Here is a 25,424-nt window from a genome sequence, read left to right on the forward strand (position 1 = left end):
GAGTGGTCAGTGTGCTGCTTTGCAAATGGAAAGGTGGTGAGTTCGAACCTCACCCGTAGACAGTGTATAATTCAGTTAGCTTTTCTCATTTTGAAACGTGTTTCTTATATTTAATCATGAGTCATTATATTCTTATTTTACCTATTATTATTGTTGTTTTCATTTCTTATTTTATTCATTATTATTATTTTTTTTTAATTTAGTTTAAAAGCAAATAGAAACCCTTATGTAATGATATATCTACATATCTTTATCATATATTACCTATAAATTCTCTCTTTATTTTTACTTTATTGCATATTTTATCATGCACATAATTTCTCATAAACTCTCAACCTCCTTCTAAATTCAAAAATAAATAAAAACAAAAACAAGTGACCAAATGAGGGGGGGGTTTAAAATATGAAGTTGGTTTTATGATATGATGTATGGTGTATATAAAGAGAATTAAGTAATTCAATTCTCTTTATATACTGTATTTCAAAATAATTTTATAAATCCTAATTTTCATACAATATAGAATCTGCAAGTCTGTCAAACTGGTCGATACTCGTCCTGAAGTAATTAAAAAACAAGTAATATATATATATAAAGTCAATTCCTACTTAGGTACGGCTCACCAGAGGCCGAGCGGTAAAATCGCTGTATTTCGGTCCGAGGTTCGAATCCCGCGAACGGGCTGGCTGCATGGGCGTTTTCGTGGTTTTCCCCATGTGTAACGTGTATACGAGCCAGTTTCCCTTAGAAAGTCCTCCACAAAGGCATCCCTCCTCTTAGCCAGATAGCCCTCAAGGCTTTGCCATAATCACACACACACCCTTACTTAGGTCCACAAAGAAAAATTTAAAAAATACAAAAATAAATAAATAAATAAATAAAAATACAAACATAATTATTAAAAATTAAAAAAAAATTAATATATGAAAAAGCTGTATTAACATCAAGTGTCATCCACCACAAGTTTAAAAGTTTGTATTTGAACTTAAGTGGAAGAGAAAAAAAAAAGGATTTTATTAACGACTGAAAATTTGAACAAGATATACGGAGAGTGTGAGCTAATAGAAGAAATTTAATAATTCCGGATATTCATTTCGCAAACGAGGCAGTAAAGGAAAAAAAAAAATATCTTTGAACAGGTCGCTCCAAAAAAAAACTTTCGGAACCATTCTCGTCATTTTTTTGCGGTTTTGCCTCTGCTTAATGAAGTAAAGTTTCAGCTATCAAAAAATCATCTGATACGGGCAACTTGCCGCAAACATATAGAAGCACAGCGAAGTAACAAAATACAGCTCCGTTGACGCTATATTAAAGCGCCACGTGATTTTTGCACAAAATAATTCTATTGGTTAAATGCACTCTTCGCAAGCGTACTCGTTTGGACGCTTTTTGCTGGTAACCTAAAAGCGCGTTCGTCAGCTACGTTTCGAGCGTAGTCGTGTGGACGGGCCTTAAGAGTTAAAATACGGAACGCACTTTAAACACAAATAAACCTGCAGGTAAAATTTAAATAATTGTACAATATTGAGAAGCATTTTTTTTTTAAAGTACACACAATTTGATTTTCATTCTTTGTTCATTTTCCTTTAGATGTAACGTGGTATAAATTTCTCTCAACTTCAATTTCTAACTAATGTTCCATTCAGTCAATAACAAACTCATGATGGATATATTTTTCAAGGTGATACATACGCAGCTCCTCACTAGATTTGTGACACACTAAGTAAATTGATATTGTGTAACCGGGTCAAACAACATGAGTTTCACAGCAATTATCATATATAAACTACTGAGTTTTATATAGATTAAAATATTTCTTTAATTAATTTTACTAAATATTTAAGCACTTTGTTTCCTACTCAAAATCTTCCAAATAGCATACTTTCTGCAAATTGGCCAGCAGTGTCCAATCATCATCATCAAGGCCATTATAACTCAGCAGTTTAAACCAATTTTCCTCTTATTTCGAAAAGTTCATGGACTTACGCTAACGAGATAATCCTTTAATTTTGTTATTTGTAATAACTTAGGATACATTATTAAATTTTCATTCGTGTATCATGGGAAATTTCTCTTTCTTTCCTTTATTTGCTGTCTAAGACATTTTAAAATTCTTTCAGCACAATGCGATTTCGATGGAATGAATATGAAGAACATCAGAAGTTCTCAAATGAATAAACTATTTTACAGGGGAAACATTTTCCAGTGAATAATTATCTGACAGCGAAAGTTTCATGAAATGATATATGATAATGCAATATATAGTATTTTATAAATATAGAGTGTTTTTGAATGGTAACGTTTTTGAATATTGAGAGCACTTTCTCAGATAGCAGTGAAGCACCACTAATGACATTCTTGTATAGCAATGAAGCATCACTAGCGACATTCTCGTGTAGCAGCGAAGCACCATTAGCTGCTAGGTATTATGAGGTTGACTCATTTATTGAGGATGTCACCTCAGAGTATCCATACTGTTAAATTATTCTTTTAAAGCACATAATGAGATTTTCACAAATATGGATACTACCATTAAAACTAGTAGTTTTATTCATATAATAAATAATACATAATTCTCCTTGGAACTAACATTTTCAAATTCCATACAATATTTAAAATGGAAAGTGAGTTCGTTAATCTACCTACATTGTATCTAATGTATCATAGATATCATGCACTCGTGGCACTATAAAATTATATTCTAAAAATTATTGAAATAATATGGTATCTATCAATGTATCCTATGTACTTTGGAAATTAATATTACTTCACAGAATCGCAAGTCATTAGGTACATAAAGAGTTCTAGTTAACAATCCTTTACATATATGATGAATATGCAGTAGTAACCCTATTAATTAATTAAATAATTCATTGCGATATTAATTTGTCAGAATCATATAAAGAAGCTTATTCTGGAGTCAAAGATTTGATCTCAAAAATGAGACTTTGCAACATTAACAATTCAAGTATAAAACACGATTTTTAAACTTTTAATACTTGCGTAAGATCAACTGAAATCTTAGTCTTACTAAATTGTTTGTAAATGCATAATATGTTTCCAATGTATTGGGATGCAAATTATACATACTTATAAATAAATTGGCCCCTCAATTTCTTTAATGCTTTTTCATTAATACTTAATAAACTAAGCAATATAAGAAGATATGTTTTTAAAAATTATAGCTCTCATGGCACCAAAATTCTGGAAAAGCTCTTCAGTTAGTACAATTCACTATGATTAGACATTTCGCCGTTAAGCAGCCAATTTCTCAATGTTGTATTTGTGTACCTTACGTGATCCTACACAAACTTCCAACCCTTTCTGAAATATCTGAATTCTGGAAATGTATATCGAAATATTTTCCAGAAATTTTTATTGTTTATATTTAAATACTATGGATAATTATTCTGCTCATCCAAAAATCATTTTCCTACGAAAGTTTTACGTTGATAAAACTCTGTAAATTTGATGTGTAGCTATAAGCACGGGTAGTCGATTTTTAAGGGTACCTTAAATATCCTTAATCATGAAGGTCATATTATTTAAGGTCTAATCCTATGTCTCAGGAAATCCTTTTCATAATACTCCCTCTTCGGACTTTTATCGAATTCTCTAAATTCATCATGGTCAATCACACAATTGGTAGTTACTTCAGTTATTGAATCGCATGTCTCAACACGTCACTCTTTTCCCGATAACAATCAGATTAAGGAGTTATCATAACCTAAATATATATTGTGGGTTTTGGACATGAAACAGCAGGTGATTATGTAGTATATTATGTTATATTCAGTCAACCAGGTGACTGCGTATGATATAGTTCTAAAACTGTAGCACGTTCTATACGTAACAAGTTTAAAAAAAAACCTCCTTAGCCAAGGAACATCATGTTTCAAGCTATGGATGCTACCCACTAATTCGGCTTCTCACTTGGCATTTCGTGTTCTCGGTATCTGAACACAGCATATAGCGATATCATTCTCAAGAAGAACTCGCCCCAGTATTAAACTGGCCGCCGTTCGGAAATTTCATGTCCGTTACTTAAACGAAAAAATAACAATTATGAGATGGAAGCCAGCAAAACGAGTTAAGCCTTCGCTTGTCCAATACAATTTTTCAACATTTCATAATAACAAATCTTTCAAGGAATAATATAATCATAGCATAAGAACAATAAAAAAATCTAAAATTTTAGGAATTCTATCTTCTGCCACCGCTGTAATAAATTCGTTAATGGAGGTTGGATGGAAATGTTTCCCTTGCAGTAGCCAGAATGAAAGATTTCACTAATTAAGTTTGAGGTCTAAGCTGCACTTAACTAGTTTTAAGCGAATGGATTAAACCTAACTCGTAAATTTTACACCTGTAGGCCATGCTGATATTCTTTTCTAAAAATCATTTATTGTTAATACGGCGGGATAGACCCGCTCAAAATGGGTTCCTTTTGATTCACTTCCAAGTTTATGAAGAAAGAGTCGAAAGCTAAGATTTTCTGTCATCCTTTTAACAAAGAACGGAAAACTCTTCCGGATGCCATTTGTCTTAGGTGCAAAATGAACCTAAAAATCCAGGTTTTCTTACTCGAAAACATCCGAATAAGATTTTTTCCCTCACCTTTCTTTTATTAATCCTTTTTCTAGAATAGTAGATGTACAGAATATACCATTTCTTTTGAATTCTAGTTGCAGAGACAAAGACAGAGGCTTTCTCTTGTGATTCAACTGATTTTTTTGTTTCTTGTCATTTGCAATCATGTATGTAAGACTACTAAAAATAGCATGCAAATTAATGAGTTGTACGTAATTCAAATTAAATTTATAGAAAAGTACTGACGCGCGATTTAAAGACAGAAACACGTCACGTAAACATGTCTTTCTAGAGCGTACCTTTCATCCTCAGTCTTATTTTGAGACTGGAACGTGTTTTACCAGCATTTTACCTACATGTTTGAACTAACTGTCCCACTAATCGAGATTGATGCAAGAGAAATGTATTATTTCGTAATACCGATGTTTCTGTTATTGTACCACCTTTGTGAGGGAAGACATCCGAGCGGCTCACTCACTCAGCTATTGTTCCTGTATATGGACATTCGTAAAGTTATATGCTAAGTTTTGCGTAATTTTCAGCAAAGAGATTTTTACTTTTCGCCCTAGGGAGATTAATAAGTAATCACTTAAAAGAATCCTACATAAATACATATAGAATCATCGTGGTAATTATTTTGATTACTGCATGCTGCCTTAGCCGAAACCAGTAACCAAGTGCGAATTTCATTTTCTTTAGAATAGGTTGCGCTGTATTCTAACTGAACAATCTTAAAATTCCTCCTACTTTAGACAACTTTCGGTAACGATAAAAAAAGGCATTTTGTAGCGAACATGGGAAGAACATGATCATCACATTTTCGATGCTCACTGAGCACTAATAATAGGTAATAAGGTGGATATTGAAAAGTAATAATAAGTCATGTGAATAGTTGCAGGATTATATGAGATGTTTTTTTCTTTCATTTCATGCTCATAACCTGTATAGTTATGAAGATCAGAAGTATAGTCATTTTAATTCTATCTGTAGTGATTGCTTGGAATCACTACAGATACAATTGTAAACTACTCCTGAGACATTTTATTTCAATGAATGTATTCTGACACTATATGTATGGTAACTACTGTAAGAAAACATTACAGTCAGGCTCGAGCAGTTTTTCTCGACTTGAAAATACATTTACAGTCATTTCTATTCAATTACAGTCATTTCTAGGCTTTGTCTAAATGAAGCTGTGGAGTTTAGGAATCCAATTTGAGAAACTGATTGCACACTTTATGAACGCAAAAAAGGTTCATATTACTTTTTCATCTAGCATTTGAATAAATTTGCCTGGAGCATACAACATTTGAATAAATTTTCCTGACGCTCATCCGTTGCCATTCGGCTCTTATTAAATAGTGAAGAATCTGTATGTATGCCTTTTCTTAACATTGTGGAAACCGTAGTGGCTAATAAAGCCACTGAATTTTGAAAAAGTTAATCGTCTGTCTGAACGTGTTCAAATCCCAATTTTAAAACTTCCAAGTATTAAAAAACTGAATTCATATTTTGTGCCATTGTAATGAATTTTTTATTAACAAACTCAACGGTTTAAAAACAGTATACCAATGCTCGAAATAAAACATTTTTTCTTCCACAGGACAGTCTGTTGATAAACAGTCTGTTAAAAATTGTAAATTATTGCCAATATATACAACTAAAAAACCGAATAACACCTCTAAAATAACACTAATACAGTTAAGAACGTGTAGAAGAAAGAACATTCTGGTATATATTTGATTTTCCTTATTTAATTAAACCATTTAATTATTATCTGCCGCACTTCAGTGGGCTGGTATTCGTAAAATGTAAAATATTGCCAATACGTACACTAAAAAATAGAATAGCATCTCTAAAATAAAACTAATACAGTTGAGAAGGTGTGAAATAAAGAAAAACCCTGATCTGCATTTGGTATGTTTTATTTAATTATTAAACAATAAGAATGCTTTTATTCACAGAAAGCGTATATGTTTTAAATGTTGTTTTTTTTTTTTTTTTTTTTTTTTTTTTTTTTCAATCCATGCCTTTCCGGAGCATAATTAAAAGCACTTTCCATGCTAAAGAAATTGTAAGACAAACTGCAGTATTCACTACGGCTTTTTTTTTTTTTTTTTTTTTTTTTTCAATCTTGGTTTTTATTTAATCAAAATATTAGAATTCTTAGAATGGACCGACGATTGATTCAAATAACTGACTTTGGTTCATCATTAAAATCATTGAATACTTCTTATGAAATTAAACTAGCTTGACATAATGAAATTACACTAACTATATTCATCAAAATCACAATATATATGTATACTTTTAGAGTTAAACAAAATCTTCAAAACAAAATCTACTGCTAAAGCAGTTCATGTTATTGGAACAACGTAATTTAAACCATTAGATCACTATTTACCAGGACATCTTGAAAATATTAATGATAATTGGTATGATTTTCTTTAACCAATGACGATCTTCAGCCGACTTCGGCTTGACCAATACTAAGACCAGAATTGGCGGCCTCTTTATTATGAAGGCACACAATAGGCGGGCCACCTTCGCCACTTATGAAATGACGGACAGTTATAACCATGTTTTCTTCGGGACTCGAACCCGGGCGGGCCCTTTTGTATCGCAGGCGGCTCTGTTAACCACTATACCGTCTGGACGGCTGTAATTGATATCATACCACACGCATATATTTCTTATTTTAATAAGAATTCACGGAGGCCTTCCGCCCTCGCGGTTTGTTTGTGGAAAGATATATCAAGATAATTTTCTCATAAGATTTTATTCACAAATATTTTGCTAATGTCAAGAATGTAAAAAACAGGACGGGTTTCGGTAAAATAAACATACTTCAACTATTTCTTCACTAGTACGTAATAAATATAGCAAATGTAAATTCCTGTTGTGTAGTAACAGTTGCTTGTTTCTTACACTGATCAAGAAACAATGAAGTATTCATTTCAGCTATGCTTTCTCAAGGTAACAGACACGAAATAAAAAAAAAAAAAAAAAAATATCTAAAGCTTACAAAAGCAAAAACTATTTCCTTAGCAATTTTTTTTTCGGTTTCATACTTTTTATTACAAATATCAAAGGAAAACTTAAAAATAAAAGCTTCAAATCTGAAGAAAAAATACAAAAAGTAGAAAGTGCTCTAAAAAACCTGAGGTTGAAAATTCGATCCTGGCATTTGGCGTTCCATATCCTTAAGTGGATTTTCATTCTCCATTGTTTACCGTACTGTTTGCCTTTAGTGTGTATACGCTTCCAAACCTGCCCTTTTATATACACGGTTACGTACGAATATATATATAGATAGATATAGATATATAGAGATCTATGTATGTCTGACGTAAATTTCCGTGTTATTTAGCAAGTATTACAACCGTAGTAATATATATCTTTAGGAGTCCTGTTCTGCTGCCTTTCAAAGAACGAGAATTTAAACTGTTTGGAAACGATTTTCAATATCGTAAAATTTCTGCTTCAAAAACTTGCAATTTCAATAACATCTGTTTCATTTAATGATCATGAATCATAGCATTGTATTGTTTTTCTTTAAATGCTTTGTTCGTTCAAATTCCATAAGCAATTTGTATACGTCAGATGGCGTTACCGAACACCAAAGTTTCAAAAATATTATTAAGTATTGGTTTCTAAGCTTATTTTTATTTTTACTTAAATCAAACCAAAACGAAAGTATTTAGCACTTCTAAATTTATCTGAAAAGACCTACGAATTTTTCTAATATGAAATAAATTTTTAAAACACAAAAATCATTTTGAAAACAAATTAAATAACAAAAGCAGGAAAAAATCCACACAGAAAAGAGTTAGAAATGTCTTGTAACAATCATGCTTGTCAAATCAGAATATTCAGGTAAAAGGTGTTGAGAAGGATGTTCAAAATATGATGCTTTCGATAAATATGAATTTCAGAAACAATAAGAAAAAATTAGTGATTCATTTCAAATAAAATATTAGTATTAAATTTGAGTTTATTTTTTTCGAGTAAACATAATATTTGAGGCACTAGGCTATTGAAAGTCATGAGTGGAGAATATCTTCACATGGCAAAATTAAGAAACATATTTCTGTCACAGAAATTTGTGATTTATTTAACAGTCATTATTACAATTAGTTGTGCTACGCTCGAGAACGCAGTACTGAATTTACACTGAACTAAATATAAAACACTTGAATGTATTATAGATTGCACAAATAATTTATTTATCACACATTAGCTGAATGCAATATGTATAGCTTTCTTATGTCCATGTATGAATTGCTGCGGTAGTGCAGTAAATAGAAATGGCATAATTTAGAGCCATGTAGCGTGCATATTTGTAAAACACACTATTTTTATTTAACTTTGTCACGTTAAAGTAAGAAATTTATTTTAAAATTAATTTAAATATTTATTTTTACATTAAAGTACTTTGAAACAATAAATTATAACACTGTAACAGCATCCGAAAGAGGATTCCAATTCACACATCGCGTCTGCGTAGAATATAATCAACAGCTGGTCTAGATTAAAATTTTCGGGACACAAGATAAGCCTGGATGAGAATTATGCATTGTTTAATGGTCGTGCAATTACTGCAGTGCTTGAGACATTACAGGTTTGTTTTTCTTCGGAATGAGATTCAACGTTAGTCTGGCTTATTTTAACGAACACGTCTAGCCAAAATACGAATAAAACTGTTAGGCTTATAGAACACTTGCACAGAAGTGCAATCACTAATTCCAGCATTACTTATTTTACCTCTCTACCTGTTTTACTTAAGATTCAGTAATTAATTATCGAATTGAATGTGAGCGATACATGTGCGGAATTTTTTCACCTGTAAGTAGTTACTGTAAGATACAAGTGATGGTGATGATCCCCAACATATATAAAGCTTATCAATGTTCTGCCATTTTTTACAATGTAATAAATGGCCGAACTCAATCTTTATCTACGCAACCCTTCTTAAACCATATTATTCAACTAATACGTCCATTATAAAAGTGTTTGTCCTTCTTAAGTTAAATTTCTTACTATGTATATATTTTAAATGTAAACTTGTACGTACCGAAACAAATGTGCTTTCATTTTACATTAATATATATGGACATTTTATTTTTTTAAACCTAAGAAACGTTTTAGAATTCAACATATTCCTGAAATTAGTTTTATTCTTAGTATTTTTTATCATCTCGGAAAAATAAAATTAAGACCGATTATGTAAAACTCTTACCAAATTAATAAATTCCCTGAGAAAAAAATGTTTAACTACATAAATTCAATGGCTGTGAATTCTAGAATATATTCACAAAAACTATATGAGCAACTAATATCTAAACTCTAAGAGGAATGTGTGATAGAAATAGATTTACATCTAAAAACAGGAAATTAGCACTTAAATTAAACAACAATCGAATTTAAATTAAGATGAAAAGGGATGGGAAATAATATGGTTGCTAAAAACCAAAAGACAACTAAACAAATATAATAATCTTCAGTGCTGGGGGTGCGGATTTAAGGTTTTTCTAATTTGTTATTCTATCAATCATCAATAATAACATAAATCAGACGCATATTATGACATTGCTGTTAGCTTAAGATCGTTTATCCCTTATTATAGGTTCTGAATGGTTATGAATGTTATTAATGAATTAAAATAATTTGTAAGAATATTGGTCCGTCAGAAGCTTTGCAAGTCAAAATTATAATTTTGTTTGGGGCTTATATAGTATATACAAATATAAATTGTTATTGTTGATCATATTGAACATTTCAAATTGGCTATTATCAGCGACGTAATATTTTATTCTAAAAAGATCTGGACATCTGACAGGCAGACGAATTTTCGTGTTGTGCTTAGAAATTCATTCTAAAAGTTCGCAATCGCCAGCGTGCTTTAAATTGTCGACGAATGTAATAAGAGCTTTAGCAAAATGACAAGTCTGGTTTGGTTTCCGAATTATTTGATTACGACAAAGCACACGAGAGCTATTTGCCTAAGGGGACGCAAGCCTTCGCTGAGGACTCTCTATAGGAAACTGGCTCATAGACATGTTCACATCGGGGAAGGAGCAAAAGTGCTCAGGCAAGTGATAAGTATTCGTCAGTGCAATGTTGGGTTTATGGAAAAGTGTCAAATATCATTAAAGGCGAGTTTGTATCCTAGGAAATTGCTCTCTGAAAGGTTGCATGGTTTACCTTGCAGAGACATTAGGTAATATTTTGGGGGGGGGGGAGTAAGAGACTTGAAAAATTAGCAATGCCTTCTCTGGGAATCGAACCGCGGACATCTGGAATACGCGCACAGCGTGCAGACCACCACACCACGAAGGCATGCCAAGAAGGCGTGATAAATACCTTGTATAAAATATAAGGTATTTATGCCCCCTTTTATAGGGCGATTGGAGTTTTAGGGGACCCAGTCGCTAAATCCTGGGTGGGGAGAATCATTATCCACCACCCATTTAGTTTGGTTGCCACTGTAGAGACATTAGGTAATTTTTGGAAGCAAGAGACTTGAAAAATTAGCAATGACTTCGCCGGGAATAGAACCCCGAATCTGTGGAATACGCGCCCAGCGTGCAGATCACCACACCACGAAGACATGCCAAGAAGGCGGGAGAAATACCTTATAACCTTTTAACATTTCACAAAGACGTCAGATGCGCAAAGGCGTCAGATCGTTAGCCAGGCCTCATCCACAAACAAAATTTTCCGTCATTAGGGTCCGCCATGCTAGAGTAAGCTTTGCTGTTGATTTTCAGGAACAAGGGTTAAAATTCCAGAAGGGTACAGATAGTGAAGTTCAGTCTCTAAAGGACCATTTAGAGTTATATGTTTTGCTGAGCTAACGGACTCAGTTCCATGCGTAGACTATCTTCGATATGCCTGCATATATGTTCAGATTTTTCAACTTGCTGCCCTGTGGGGAAAAACTGGTTTTGGAGATGGGTTGGCTTAGTCAGTTGTCTCCCTTAGCTTAGATAAACCCCAGTGTGAACAGCCCTTGATGCTTCTTGAGACTAAAGCATTAGAGATGCGGCGAAGGTGACAGGTAAAATATCGTTGTATTTATCGAAACTGTGAGGATCCAGCCGAGAGGTTTTCATTATAATATAGAAACAGCAAAGTTGCCATATCTGTTTTCTCGCCCGCTGGCCAAATTGCTTGTTTTCGCGTAGAAACTGTAATTTTAATTGGAAAAAAAAAATATTTGTTTTAACTGTATTTGGTGGTTTATGCTTTCCTATACCTTTCAATTCTTAATATAATAGATATTTTGAGTATTTATATATTTTTGCCTTAACGCGAATTGAGAACAGAATTAATTGAATGAGAAATCTATATGTATTGAAATTCGGTGAAATAAAGTTTAAATGAAATGTAGCAAAAATAGATATAATTTAATATTCCGAACAAAGGAGTCATGTGGTGTCCACATCAGATTTTGTTTTTAGCCAAAATGTTTTTCTGACATTTTTTTAAATAAATTTTAAATTTTATTCACTAAATATTTTTAAATAATACAAACTGTTACAATAATGCTGCAGTGGAAAAGAAACTCTTTCTTTTCTGACTGTTTAAATGTAAGGCTTGAGATCTATATGGAATTTCTGTTGATTTTACTTCGCAATGTAAAGGTATTCATAGCTAAGTGTTATATTTTTAGACTGGCATTTGTTTCAAATAATTCTAAAAGCTGAATTAACTGTTAAATAGTTGTTAATTTTATGGTAAATTAAAAATAAGCAAATTAAAAAAACTTTGGCTCAAAACTTGAAAGCAAATAACCACAACTTACAATCTTTCTTTTATTTACTAATTATTACTTCCTTGTACGAAGTAAAAAGAAAGTATTGTAATCGCGAAAAGTTTAAGGCAGCATATTTCAACGAAAATATCCATTTTAACCGCTTTCGAATGCAATTTAAAAAGGTTTTTGCGTGATATATGTACGTAAGGACAGAATAAAAGACTCTTTTCCTTCAAAAAAATTATAAAACGGCTTTAAAATTAATTCTGAAGAGAATTTTTCGTGGCGTCTGTACGAACGTATGTACGTACATGCGTACGTACGTATCTCGCATAACTCAAAAACGAGTAGCCTCAGAACGTTGAAATTTTGTATATAGGACTACTATAACATGTAGATGTGCACCTCGTATTTTGGTTGAAATCGGCCGCGCCAAAAGTATGTAAATATATTTATATATATATCCACTCTGTTACCCGGCTCAGTGATCTCAGTTTCTTTAATCGTATATGTTTATAAATCGTACATTTTTTGCTTAAAAAAGGATTGAAATATGTTGTTCTTATCTTCTGGTTGAGGTTTTTATGCTTTTAGTAAATTTGTATGCAATATTTTTAGAATAATCAACAATTTTAAAGTTGTTAATTGCTAAGGCTAATATTTTTTTTTGATGGCGGCCATTGCTTGTTTACATTTGAAACAGCAAAGTAGTGGATTTGTTGCTAATCTAGAGTAACTTAGCTTCATCAACAAAGATAACGCCTTCATTTATTATTGCCATTTAAATCATGCTTAATCCTTTCTGGAATTTTTTCGAGGAAATAAATGTTTAAGATTTACTTCGTAATTTGTAATATAGATATTTTGAGTTTTTATGTAATTTTGCCTTCTCGCGAAGTGAGAACTGAATTAATTGAATGAGAAATACTCAATCATCTGTGAAAAACTGTTTCTTTTTTTATTTGTTTTCTTAATTTCATTTATACATCGGTCTAGCTTTATTATAGTACGTTGAATAGAACACGTGGCAACGATTATATGATTCTTTAAATGATATAAATTTTGTGCATTCTGAGTTATAATATGAACGAAATATAATACTGTTAAGTGAAGCTAGCGCCAGAGTGTCGCTATGGTAAACAAATAGAGGAATTTTAAAGAATGCATTTATTCTATTCTGCTTTATGAGCTGTCGGCGAAGTAGATTTAATTCAATCTAATAAGTTTAAACGAAATGCAAGAAAAAAGGCGTGTAATTTAGTATTCCGTACAAGGAAGTCTTGTGGTATACACATAAGATTTTTTTGTGACGCATAGAGAACAAAGTACTCTATCTGTATGCAGATAATTATAAACTTTTTTTTTTTTTTTTTACTAGAGCTATAACATCTGATTGCGGTTTGATTTCTATACGCGTTTTAATCCATGGATAAATGTTGAAATGTTGCTAGAAAATATCTTTATGACGAAATTTAGATGCTCATCATTCACCGAATTGCCTGGTTGATTTCTACTTTATTTCACATATCTAATTTTCAACTGCGGAAAATTTGATTGCTCAAATATTATTGTATTACCAAGTCCTACGAATATTCTTATCGCAAACATTTGTAACTGAGGGTATCTATATTTTTAAGAGTGCGAAAAATTATTGAAATATATATCTCTAAACTGAAAAATATTTATATTAGAGTGAAAATTAATTATCTCCATTTAAATTTTCTGGGCAGTTACTCGCTTTCATTTTAATGGTAATGAAGTATTCTGAAACCGGATACAAAATGATTAAAACCTTAAGCCAAATAACGCTTCCAAATTCTTGCTATAGTAAATAATGTCATAATAATGCTAAGTTATTTATGGGAAATATATGCGTGGGTCGAGTTAAATTTCTTTGGTCGAAACACGCAACCCGCGAGCAGCCAGCTTGAAACAACTAATGTAAACCATCAGAATGAGTCCAGTTGCAAAGTAATGAAAACTGAATCCATTAAATACTGAAAATGTTTGCAAATGCGAAAATAATCCATAATGTGTTGAACTTCTGTTAGTGCGGAAATCTTCCAAACATGTTTAAAAGTACTCTGCAAGTACCTTGTGGGGCCATGGCGGTGTGTTCCAATATCAGTAGTCAGTGCACCTGGACTATATTAACATTCCTTATGGTCAACTAGTTGTTCACTGTACTTTAACTTGATTTGACTTGAAAAGTAATGCATCTCATATATCATATAACGTGTTTCTTTCATGTGCACTTAACAATAGTGCAAGTCACTCATGGCATAGTATGTATTACTTATTCAGTATACATTTAAAACTATATGCTTAAAACTGCAGTTTCTTATTTTATTTATAAATTGGTACCTTCGTAAAAAGATGTATCTTTATACTGAAAAAGAAATGAAAAAAATAAAGAAGACAAAAAGTTATTATACAAATGTTTATTAATTTTATTATGGCTTAAAGAATGTTGTAATAGATTTCAAACTATTTATTTTTCATTCTTCAATAAGTTATCGTATAATATTACATTTACTTCGTAATACAGTTTTGTACTTCATGTGTTCTTATTCGTTGTATATTTATGTGTTATGGTGCTGCGTATAAAAACTCAAATACATTCTTTGAATTTTATTTTAAAAGTTCTTTGCTTATAATTTTAGTGCATGATCAGAGTGCTTCGAACACATAGAACCAAATATTGCAAATTAAAAGAACCTCTAAATATCTTTAAATTCATCGCATAAACTTTTGCATGAACTTAAATAAATCAGTTCCTTCGAGCGGTTTTTATTCCATTTGCAAACGCGGATTTAAAATAAATGTAAATTAAAAGAAAATAACTTTTAGGATGCTTTCATACTTTCTTTAGTAACTCTGTTAATTAGTTACGGGGAGTTTTCCTGACTTCAGGCAAATTGCAAAGCTAATGATTTTTCTTTACGTTATCTGCATCATGTATTAAATTTGTTATAAGTAAACCCAATTAGGTATCTTAAATTAAAAAATAATTCAATCATACCCGAAAATTTTAATTAGGTTCAGGTGCAATAATTTAACTTTGAGGAGAAAATACATCCGCTTTCTTACCACATTTACGTTTAATTAAACTATTGATTTTAATTAATACCTAAAATTGAAACTATCGAAAATATTGCACCAGTTGATAAATATCCAAATATATTTGAATATATTTCCTTACCTATCAATTAACACAAGTTTTGATTTTTGTTTAGTGCGTTAAATAAAGTTATCTTTTTAAAATATTTTAGTTTTATTTTTTAGTTTAGTTTTGAAAAATAATTAGTTAGAGTCATTTTTGAAATTGTGGTGTTAATCTAGATTCTGGAAAGAACTTACGTTTATTGTAAACAATTTTTGGATTTAAAAACTCTCACTCAAGCGGTTATAAAGGACAAAACGTGTATTTAGAACTCCTTAATTGTATTGTTTAATATTTTAATTAAGTAACCCCTGATGAGTCTAACTAGAACATTACACAACGAAATACTAATTTACAGATTATCTTTCGTGTTTCAAACATTTAATAACTTTTTGAAACAATTCAGGGGGAATTTTTGATATTATTTTAAAGAATAAGCGTTCTTGACTTTTTTGCTAAAATTTTTCCTTACATTACATTTTTCTATTTCCAGGATGGTACAAACTTTTCTAGTAAAAAATTTTTTTAATTTTTAAAAATAAAAAAATGTAATTTTTTTTAATTAAATACCGTATTTTCCTGTGTATAACGCGCTCTTTTAATACAAAAAAAATAAATAAATAAAGTAGAAATTTACTGATGCTGTTTATGTAAAAGAAATGACATACTTTAAGAACACACAAAATTTCATTATCGGATAACATAAAAAGTTCGTCATATTTGTCTTCCGTTATATCTTCAGGCATATCATTAACTTCTATATCATCTTCACAGTTTCATTGCTCTGATACATAAATAAATAATTATCTTCTGTTCCATTTACTTTGTTAGATATACTAAACATTTTAAATGACTTATTTCGGGTTTAATTTCATTCCATGCTTTTATGCAATCACACATTGTTTCTAAACTCGCATGAGGCATTTGGCGGAAGGGTGCACGTTATACATCGAATACATCTAAAAATAGAAAATGTAACTTAAAATTATAGGCGCTCATTATAATTATACCGGATACGCCGCTGTACATATATGTGGTAACAGTTAGTTAACACACCCACCAGAGGACTTCACCTATGCTCCAGCAGCGAGAGCGAGGTGAAAGAGGAGTATGACATATAGACCAAAGAATATGTACATAGACTTTCATGTCTCCACGAGAAGGTGGTAAGACGTAGGTCTACAGGAAGGTGGTAAATATAGAACTGTATGTTTCCACGAGGAGGTGTTAACTTGACTGCATATACGACAGCATGTGCGAGTAGGCACTAAGCTGCTATTTTAAAATCTGCAAGAGTGATAATGCGGAATTTTGTTTCTATCAAATGGCACTGTCATTCTATTTTACATGTAACCTTCAATGTTATTTTTATTAAATGTCTGTGGTGTGGAAAACGTTTCGAATTCTTAAAAGAGAGAGGGAGAGTAAAATAAGACTTAGAACTAGTTTTACATAAAGACCCAAAACAAGTGAAATTCAACACCAATAAATTTCAAAATGCCCTATAAATATGCAAAATAAGAATTAAAGAAATGTGAAACTAAATCCCAAAAAATTTTAAAAAAAAAAAAAAAAAAAAAAAAAAAAAAGAGCAATTCTGTCAAATCTGATATAACACTATCAAGAGGAGGTTAAATCAGACTTAATTACAATTGCACCTCAACATGAAAACCCATTCGTTTCTGTATTCAAAATTAGCTGATGAACTTAAAAGCATTTAATTATAACAGTGATTTTCAGGTGGAGGAGAGATTGTAATTGAGTCTGATGTATTCTCCTCTTGATAAGGTTATATCAGATTTGATTAAATTTCTCATTTTTTTTTTTTTTTTTTTTTTTGCATTTTTCAGGTTTTGGTATTTTGTTTTCCTGTTTTTAAATTTTAGGTTTTAATTTCAAATTTCCTGTTTTTCTTTAAACCTTATTTTGAATATTTATAGGTTATTTCTAAATGTATTGGCATCGTATTTCACTTCTTTTGAGACTTTGTGTAAAAGTGGTTCTAAATTTCTTATCTTTTGTGTATACTGATCAATTATTTTCAGCAGCATATTGCGCGTAAATACGTAGGATAATTACGTTTTTAAATAAAACAGTTTGTGATGTTATGTATACACACACACACACACATATGTATATATATTTACAAAGCAAATCCTTTATTCTTGACTTTCATTTAAGAAACATAATTCATTGAAACAAAAAATCGGAATAACTAGGATGCTGCATTTTAATGTAAACGTTAATTAAATTTTAATGTACCGAATACTTTTAACATAACCAATAATTAAGGAATAAAATGAAAAGGCAAATTGTTCATTTATATAAGCTTTCAGATTTGTTGACGAACAAATCAGATATTCATTAATTAATCAAACTGCTCTGTAGTAGCATTTTATAATATGTCATTTTGAAATTTTAATTACAGTTATCTTACAAAATTACAAAAAAGAGCCGAAGAAACTGTATTGACTTTCTTCCATGCAATTCATGAAGCTCTAAAGTGGAAACGTATTAGTTGTCTTCTAAAATACTTAAAATTTGTCAGATCTTTCTACAAAGAATTTCTGGAATTATTTCTTAAGGATTCTATTTAATCGAACTAACAGCAGGGTTTTCGTAATAATGCATTCTTTCATGCATTGCTAAAATTCAGCTGTATTATATATAGCTGAATGCATTTTTTTTTTCAAAAAATGTTTAGACCTAATTATTCACATTAAAGAAAATATGGCTACTGGTTTGTAACTGCATGCATCTGAGTTTATATTTCCATTTTTAACCCGTGTGCAATACTTGGTATTTGTTTTTTATGTATACGTATTAACGACTTTTAGTTGTCTCTTGATTTTTGACATTCCAATGATAAATTATTTAAAAGAAATTTAAATTACATGAAATACCTTTGGAATCAATATAACCTAAATCAGGTATATGAAATTCATTGCGGTAAATATTTATCATTCAGGAAGTGTAAGTTGGCTGATTTATTTTAGTGTAAGCTTAAAGTTATTTTAAAACTTTAAAGTAAACATTAGTTTAATAAATAATTCACATGCAGTTTTAATTGATACATGTGTGATATATGGTTCACATCTATAGAGGTTAATTCCATGTAGCCTGCAGAATTATACATTTTAGTATTAAGGGTGTTGGAAGCCAAAAATATTTTTAAAAAAAGGTGAGTTGGGATTTTTGCATTTTCAAATTCTCTACATTTTTAGCTTTCTAAAAGTACCGTACCTTTATCTCTATGAAAATTAGAACTGTGAAAAAATCTATTTTAAATTTGTCATCGAATGTTTTTATATATGAGGATTTTTACATAAAAATGCGTTTTCCTCGAAATGGGATTTTTTTATACCCGATGTACCTTTTCTTAAGGTACATTTTTTAATGGTTTATTTATTACGTTTCCTAATGTTTATTATGTTTCTTCTGAGATTTTTGTGATATTCTAAGGGAAAAAAATCGCAATGTTTTTATTTTCGTGAGAAAAGTGTTACAGTTTACTATTCCTAATGCAATATTCTATAAATTACTAAAATTAAAAATGTTTCAAAAGCTTGTTTTAGTATAATCAGATAGGTGTACTTTAATTATACAAAAGGTTTCAAACGTGTATCTACAGCAGATTTTGAGAAAAGGTACAAGTGGCTAATTTAACATTGTCAGTACACGGGATTCTGACTTCACTTAACATACATTACCTTATAATTAACATTATAGGCTAGCTTAAATAAATACTTTTTTTCTAAATTTGCTGAGGGTTACATGAGTATAGATTTTGCTAAGATCTCAGACTGAGAGAAACTGATGCATATTTATTATTTTTTTTAATGATGATAAGTAATATGTAGGAATTACGAAATCTGTTATTAACAGGATTCGTGTTTTATATGTATACATATAACTTCTAGTACATTTTATAAAAAAATTACTGACTGTATGTTACATTTTGTTTCTCTAAACTTATGGCTTGTGGTCTTCTATAGTACTGCAGAATATCATAGGAAGTATTCAGTAGCTATATTTTTCTGCTCAATTTGTCTATTTTAGGTGAGATTGCATAACCCTTTCTAAAACACTCGTTTCCTCCAAGCCTTATGCTGGATGTATCTTTTGAGTTTTATGCTATCATTGATAATTATCAACTAACTTAAGCTTTCGTTTTATAAAATAGAATTTTCCAATAATGCGAATTTATGCAACATTAATTTGAGGCTAAGCAAACGTTTCACATCGTTATTTAAAAATTCGCTTAAAAGCTTAACTTGAAAATGTCCATGGATTATAATTATTGCAAGAAAAGAGATTTACATTTAATTACGCAAATAAAAATTATTTATCTAATCCTGCATACCAAATTGTTCAAAGCGAGAAAAACTATATAAATAAAAATGTGATCAAACGGGATCTGGCAAATAGAGATAGTAAGAAATTTTTGCCAAACATGTCGTTAGAAAGAGCTTTGAGAACCATATAAATGATAGCCGGATTTTATCTCAGTTCCGCCTCCAATTTCGAGACATAGCACTAAGAGGGACGGATCCTAGAGTCTTCTACCTCTATTCCTCTACCCTCAAGCTCTCGTAGTGGATGTTCGTAAATATATAGATTCTGCGTGAATTCACGTCTTCTTCGAACGTAAATGATAATCACTTGCCACTCGCTATTCCTGTTGGGCGGCAAATAATGCGTGCGGTATGATAAAGGAAAAAATCTAGTCTATACGCATTTTTATATGTCTTAAACCTCACTGCCCATCTGTCTTAAATTACGATTAAAGGTTGCAACTGCTTTAAAAAAGTCTAAATATAATTTTGATATTTATGTTTAATATTCTGATTTCGATTTTAATTTTCCTTGGAAATTATGAAATATTATCCACTAATATAGCTGAATTTCTTGCAGAATTTAAAACTAATTTCACACACATTTCTTCCAGGATAACCTACTAATCAGTGTATCAATCTTAATGCTATTTGTAGAGTTTAATGATCTTTTTTTGAAGGTTTCTAGGATAATAAAGAGATTTTCAAATATTTCTAAAAAACATAATATTAGGAAACAAAATTTGCCGATATCCTTAAAATAAAGGATGATAACTATCTGACAGAAAGCAATGCTTACATAATTAAATAGTTAGCACTCCGTAAAACATTTTTTTTTTCTTTTTCCTGTTGAATAATATTTAAAAAAAAGCAAATAAACTTTAAGACGTGAAATCTTATTTACCTCATTATCGAAGAAAATGTACGACATAATCAGTTAGCATTAATACTAATTACTTAGTTAGTAATACTTTATTAGTATTAATATTCACTGGCTACCATTAAGTAAGAAAAATCAAAAAAGTAACATATAAAATAACATGAAAAGAACTTACCAAATAATTATGGTGTTATAGAAATTTGCATATGTATAAAATAAACAAATCGGATGTGTCACCTTAGTATAGCAAAATTACATTCAATATGGAATTTGATCTCCCTTAGAAGGAATACACGAAGATATTGCTGTGAATTATACGGTCTAACAGTTCCGTAGAAAGTGAGAGCTACTGCTCTTGCAAAGCATTTGAAAGCGTGGCAAAGATCTGATGAGAAGGATTTAGAGCAACTATACGTCTTCCTAAAGCATCCCAAACATTCTCGGCAGGATTCAGGTCTAGTCAGCCTGGCCACTCAATGAGCTAAATAGTTTGCTGCTGAAGACAGTTATTCACCATGTGAGCCGTGACGATCTAGCGTTGTCGTTCTGTAACAAGAAATCATCACCTACTGCCCCTGCATTAAAGGCGCACATAAGCTTTCAAAGATGTCATCTCTATAAGTCTGAGTGTTAATGGTTCCATGTGGAAAGACAAGGAGGTCTGTGCTTCCACTGAAAGGTATATGACCCCAAACATAGGCAATGCTTCCTCTGTATGCATCATTTTTACGGATATTTAATGGAAGATAACGGGTTACAGGTTCTTTGCAAGTAAAATAACGCCCTGTTTCTTTGGAGACAAAACCTAAACTCATCCGTAATGAGAACAGCCCACCAGTGATCAGCCGTCCAATCGGCATATTGACGAGCCAACCTCAAATGTTCTCTTCTATGACGTGACGTGAGTGGCAAGCAAATGGCTGCTTGCCTCACGTGCAGATCTCCTTAATGAAGCCTTCTACTCACGGTTGACGTTGACACTAACCTTCTGGTGGCTGCCTCAAGGGAGAATCTTAGATGAGTCTGGAATTATGGTTCTATTTCTTCTTGCCCATAACAACAAATATTGGTCAGCGGTGCTCGTCGTATCGGTTGGCTATCCTTGGCTGAACATCATGGATGTCGAATTTGTATTTATAAATTGTTGTCAAAGCCTATGAACCTCAAAAAGACTCAGATTTAGTCATCTGGCCACTTCTATCTAACTTTGTCATGCCTCTAGTCTTTCAATAGCTCCCCATTGCAGTTCTTCCGGCAAATGATGGCTGGAGGTCATAGTTACAAATTGATTTTTTTCAGATTTTTAACATCGCAGCGAAAGTTGCAGGCTTACTCTGAAACATTCAATTTTATGCTCCTCGCAGATGACGTATTCCAATCGCAGCGCCACTAATGTACATACTGCACTTTTATTCAACAACTCTTATTTGACATCATATTAAAATTTTATACGGATTGGCTTACTTTTCACGAGTTATCGCTATCTTTGTGACCAGTATAGTATGTCTCATCCGTGTATACATTGCCAGTTTATCTGTAAATATAGTTTGTATAAAAAACAACTGTTAATATTTAGACTGTTGTCGATAAACACACTGTTATTAAAAAATGGCTCTTTCATCATTGTATCTTATTAAACATGAATACAAAGTTTCGAGCAGAAAATTTAAACTGCATAATTATTTTGTATATATACATAGAGAGAGAGAGTAGCAGAAATAAATTATGATTGTATGGAAGTCCCAGCATAATAAATGTGGTATACCTAAATATTATGTAAGCACGTGATTAGGTTAATGTCATTCTTTTCATGTGGAAAATAATTCAAATACTCCTTTAAGCAGCTAAACAATTGGGAAATTTTCTTCAAAAACTGAAAAATTTTCTTATCTTGTACTCCTTTCGCAATGTGAATGCAATTAAAATAAATTTCGAAAGGAAATTATTTAAACATAAAATTAGGATTCCTTTTTATGTAATTCTTTGCTTAGACGTCTTTGGAAGAAGTCATAAAGTACCGAGCAGCAATATAAAATCAAAACAGGAATTTAGAAAAAAGCCGTAACGAATTGAAAGAACTTGGAACTTGAAAGCGAATAAAAGAGAAAAAAATAACCAACTTATCGTTAATATTAAACGAAGGAAAGTGCCTTGGCGATAATTAGCTGTGCATGCCGGTCTTTGAGGAGACCAATAAGATTTCCTCTAAAAGAAAAAGCTCTAATTAGGCATAGGCAAACTTCAATAAGCTTCTAATCTCCTCTTCCAGGCTCTAGAGAATAGCGCATGCTAATTATTTATTGCTTAAATTGCAAAGTACTTCTCCTTTTGTTAGAGCTCATGAGCGTTACTTATTATTCGGGTTTAAATATTTTTCAAAGAAGACTGCCAAATCTTCCATGTGCTACTTCGCACATCATTAAATGTCTGTTCTTTTTTTTTTTTTTTTTTTTTTTTTTTTTTTTCCCTTTCTTTCTTATTCGCGTCCCAAAGCTCTTCTCCTTCACCGAAAAAAACGGAAAAAAATGGAAAGAAATGACATCTTGTTTCGACTGTTAGTTCTGTCATTTTACTTTGTAATTTTTTCCGCGCACTATTATCATTTCAAATCATCTAGCAAATGGCGTCTATTGTGCTCAGCACTTTCAAAGAACTGACATATACAGATTGCAAGAAATGAAAATAATAAAGTAAACGTTTTTGTCACTTCTTTGTATGCTATTAACGATATAAAGAATTTTATTCTATTCGAAAAATAAAACAAAAGGTAGTTATAAAAGGGCAAAATATTTCTTTGCTGAATAATTCTTGTTTTTTTAATCTTTAATTAATTAAAAGTAAATTCAATGGATTTTTAAAAAATATGATTTATTGTATTCGATTTTTGTGTTACTGTTTTTATATCAGCAATTCAGTCATAATTTTAAAGTCACACGAGCACAAGTTGATGTTGATTCATATTTAATAAAAATATCTGATGTTTACACCACATGACTTCCTTGTACGGAATATTACATTATACGCACTTTGTTGCATTTCATTTAAACTTATTTCATCGAAATTAATTATAGATGTATTTCTCTTTCAATTAATTCAATTCTACCTTTGCGACAAGGCAAATATATATAAAACCTCGAAATATCTTCATTAAAATGTGAAAAACATAAAACACCAAATACAGATAAAACAATTAAAAAACATTTTTTTTAAATTACAATTAGAGTTTCTACGAGAATGCAAGCAATTCGGTCAGCAGACAAGCAAGCAGATTTTTCTGTGCACAAAACTAAAAGTTTAATATTGGTCCCATTCGGCCAAAAAGACAGTGAAGATGCAGAAACAGACTTAATTTACTATTCTGCTAAGTTTCCAATGTAAACAAATATGGCTGCTGCAGCAGAAAACATTAGTCACTTAGTCTCACTTTAAACACTGTTAAACTGTTGATAATTCTACCACTATTCATTGCAGATTAACTAAAGGCAGAAAAGCCTTAACCGACAAATAAGGACAACGTAATTCAATCATTTTTAAAGCGAAAAATGCACAATTTACCAACATATAAGAATAAAAAAATCTGAGCTCATTGAGGCAGGTAACATAGTGGGTGTATATGAACGCTTTCAGTGAGGACGATTGCAATCAAAAAGAGGGATGCGCAATTACATGTTATGAATGAAAAAAATGAACTCACGAAGCCTAGTAACAAAGTTGATATATATACACTATATATATACTTTTGGTGCGGCGAAAGAGAGGGTGCATTACGCCATGTTATAGCAGTCCTATATATAGAATTCCAAGGTACTGAGGCTATTCATTTTGGAGTTATGCGAAATGCATAGGTATGCACGTGTAGAAATCACAAAAAATAGCTTTTGAATTCATTTTAAATCAATATCAATTTCTTAATTCATTTCAGAAAAAAAAAAAAAAAAAAAAATTATTGTATTCTTTCCTTACGTACAGATGCCACGCAAAAACATCCTTAAACTGCATTCGATAGAGGTCAAAATGGATATTTTCGTTGAAATATGATACCTTGAGTTTTTTGTGATTATAATACTTCCTTTACTTCGTACGTGGTAGTAAAAATTGAAAAATAATACATAACTCTCATTGATCGGTGACAAATGAATTTGACATCAACAGCTCTGGATGTTGCATTGCTTTCCTTTGTTGCTGCGTATATTAATTAATCATGCATTACTTTGATACAAGCTAAGATATATGCGAAGAGTTTCATTAATTTATTTAAACAAAGCCATATTTTTCTTTGCTGTTTGGTTTGTAAATGCATCAGGTTTTTAAAAATCAATATTTCTTTCTTTCTTTTCTAGTTTTATACCAGAACTTCGATGCCCGTGTCTATGATGAATTCGTAATCAGGGGAAACATTGGAGTTCTTCGATGTAACCTCCCAAGCCATGTGAGAGATTACGTTAAAATTACTTCTTGGAAGCGAGATGATGGGTTGGTAATTTTGCAACAAAGATCGAATGGTAAATATCTAGAATTAAATTTAATTTCTTTCTCCACCTTCCTTTATCTACCATTTTTGGATTTTTGTTTTAAAACACTGGATATATTTTCTCTTGAAACGTTGAGAAAAAAATTGCTTAAAAAATACAATCATAGCACATAATATGAAAGACATAAATGAACTATACAATGCGTTATTCAACACAACAACATTTACTT

At 31.2% G+C, this 25,424-nt stretch overlaps 1 protein-coding gene across 1 annotated transcript in view; it reads left to right on the forward strand.

Annotated features, from left to right (window-relative positions):
• The window catches only part of LOC118193455 (cell adhesion molecule Dscam1-like), an 809,657-nt gene that overhangs the window by 239,987 nt on the left and 544,246 nt on the right, over positions 1-25,424 (forward strand). The window contains exon 3 of the mRNA XM_085823336.1: positions 25,064-25,225. Within this exon, the coding sequence (XP_085679462.1) occupies positions 25,064-25,225 (162 nt within the window). The remainder of the gene's footprint in view (positions 1-25,063; positions 25,226-25,424) is intronic.

This window comes from Stegodyphus dumicola, chromosome 9 (assembly GCF_044657685.1).
Source record: "Stegodyphus dumicola isolate Sdum_Otavi_A_Nest chromosome 9, ASM4465768v1".
Taxonomy (NCBI): Eukaryota; Metazoa; Arthropoda; class Arachnida; order Araneae; family Eresidae; genus Stegodyphus; species Stegodyphus dumicola.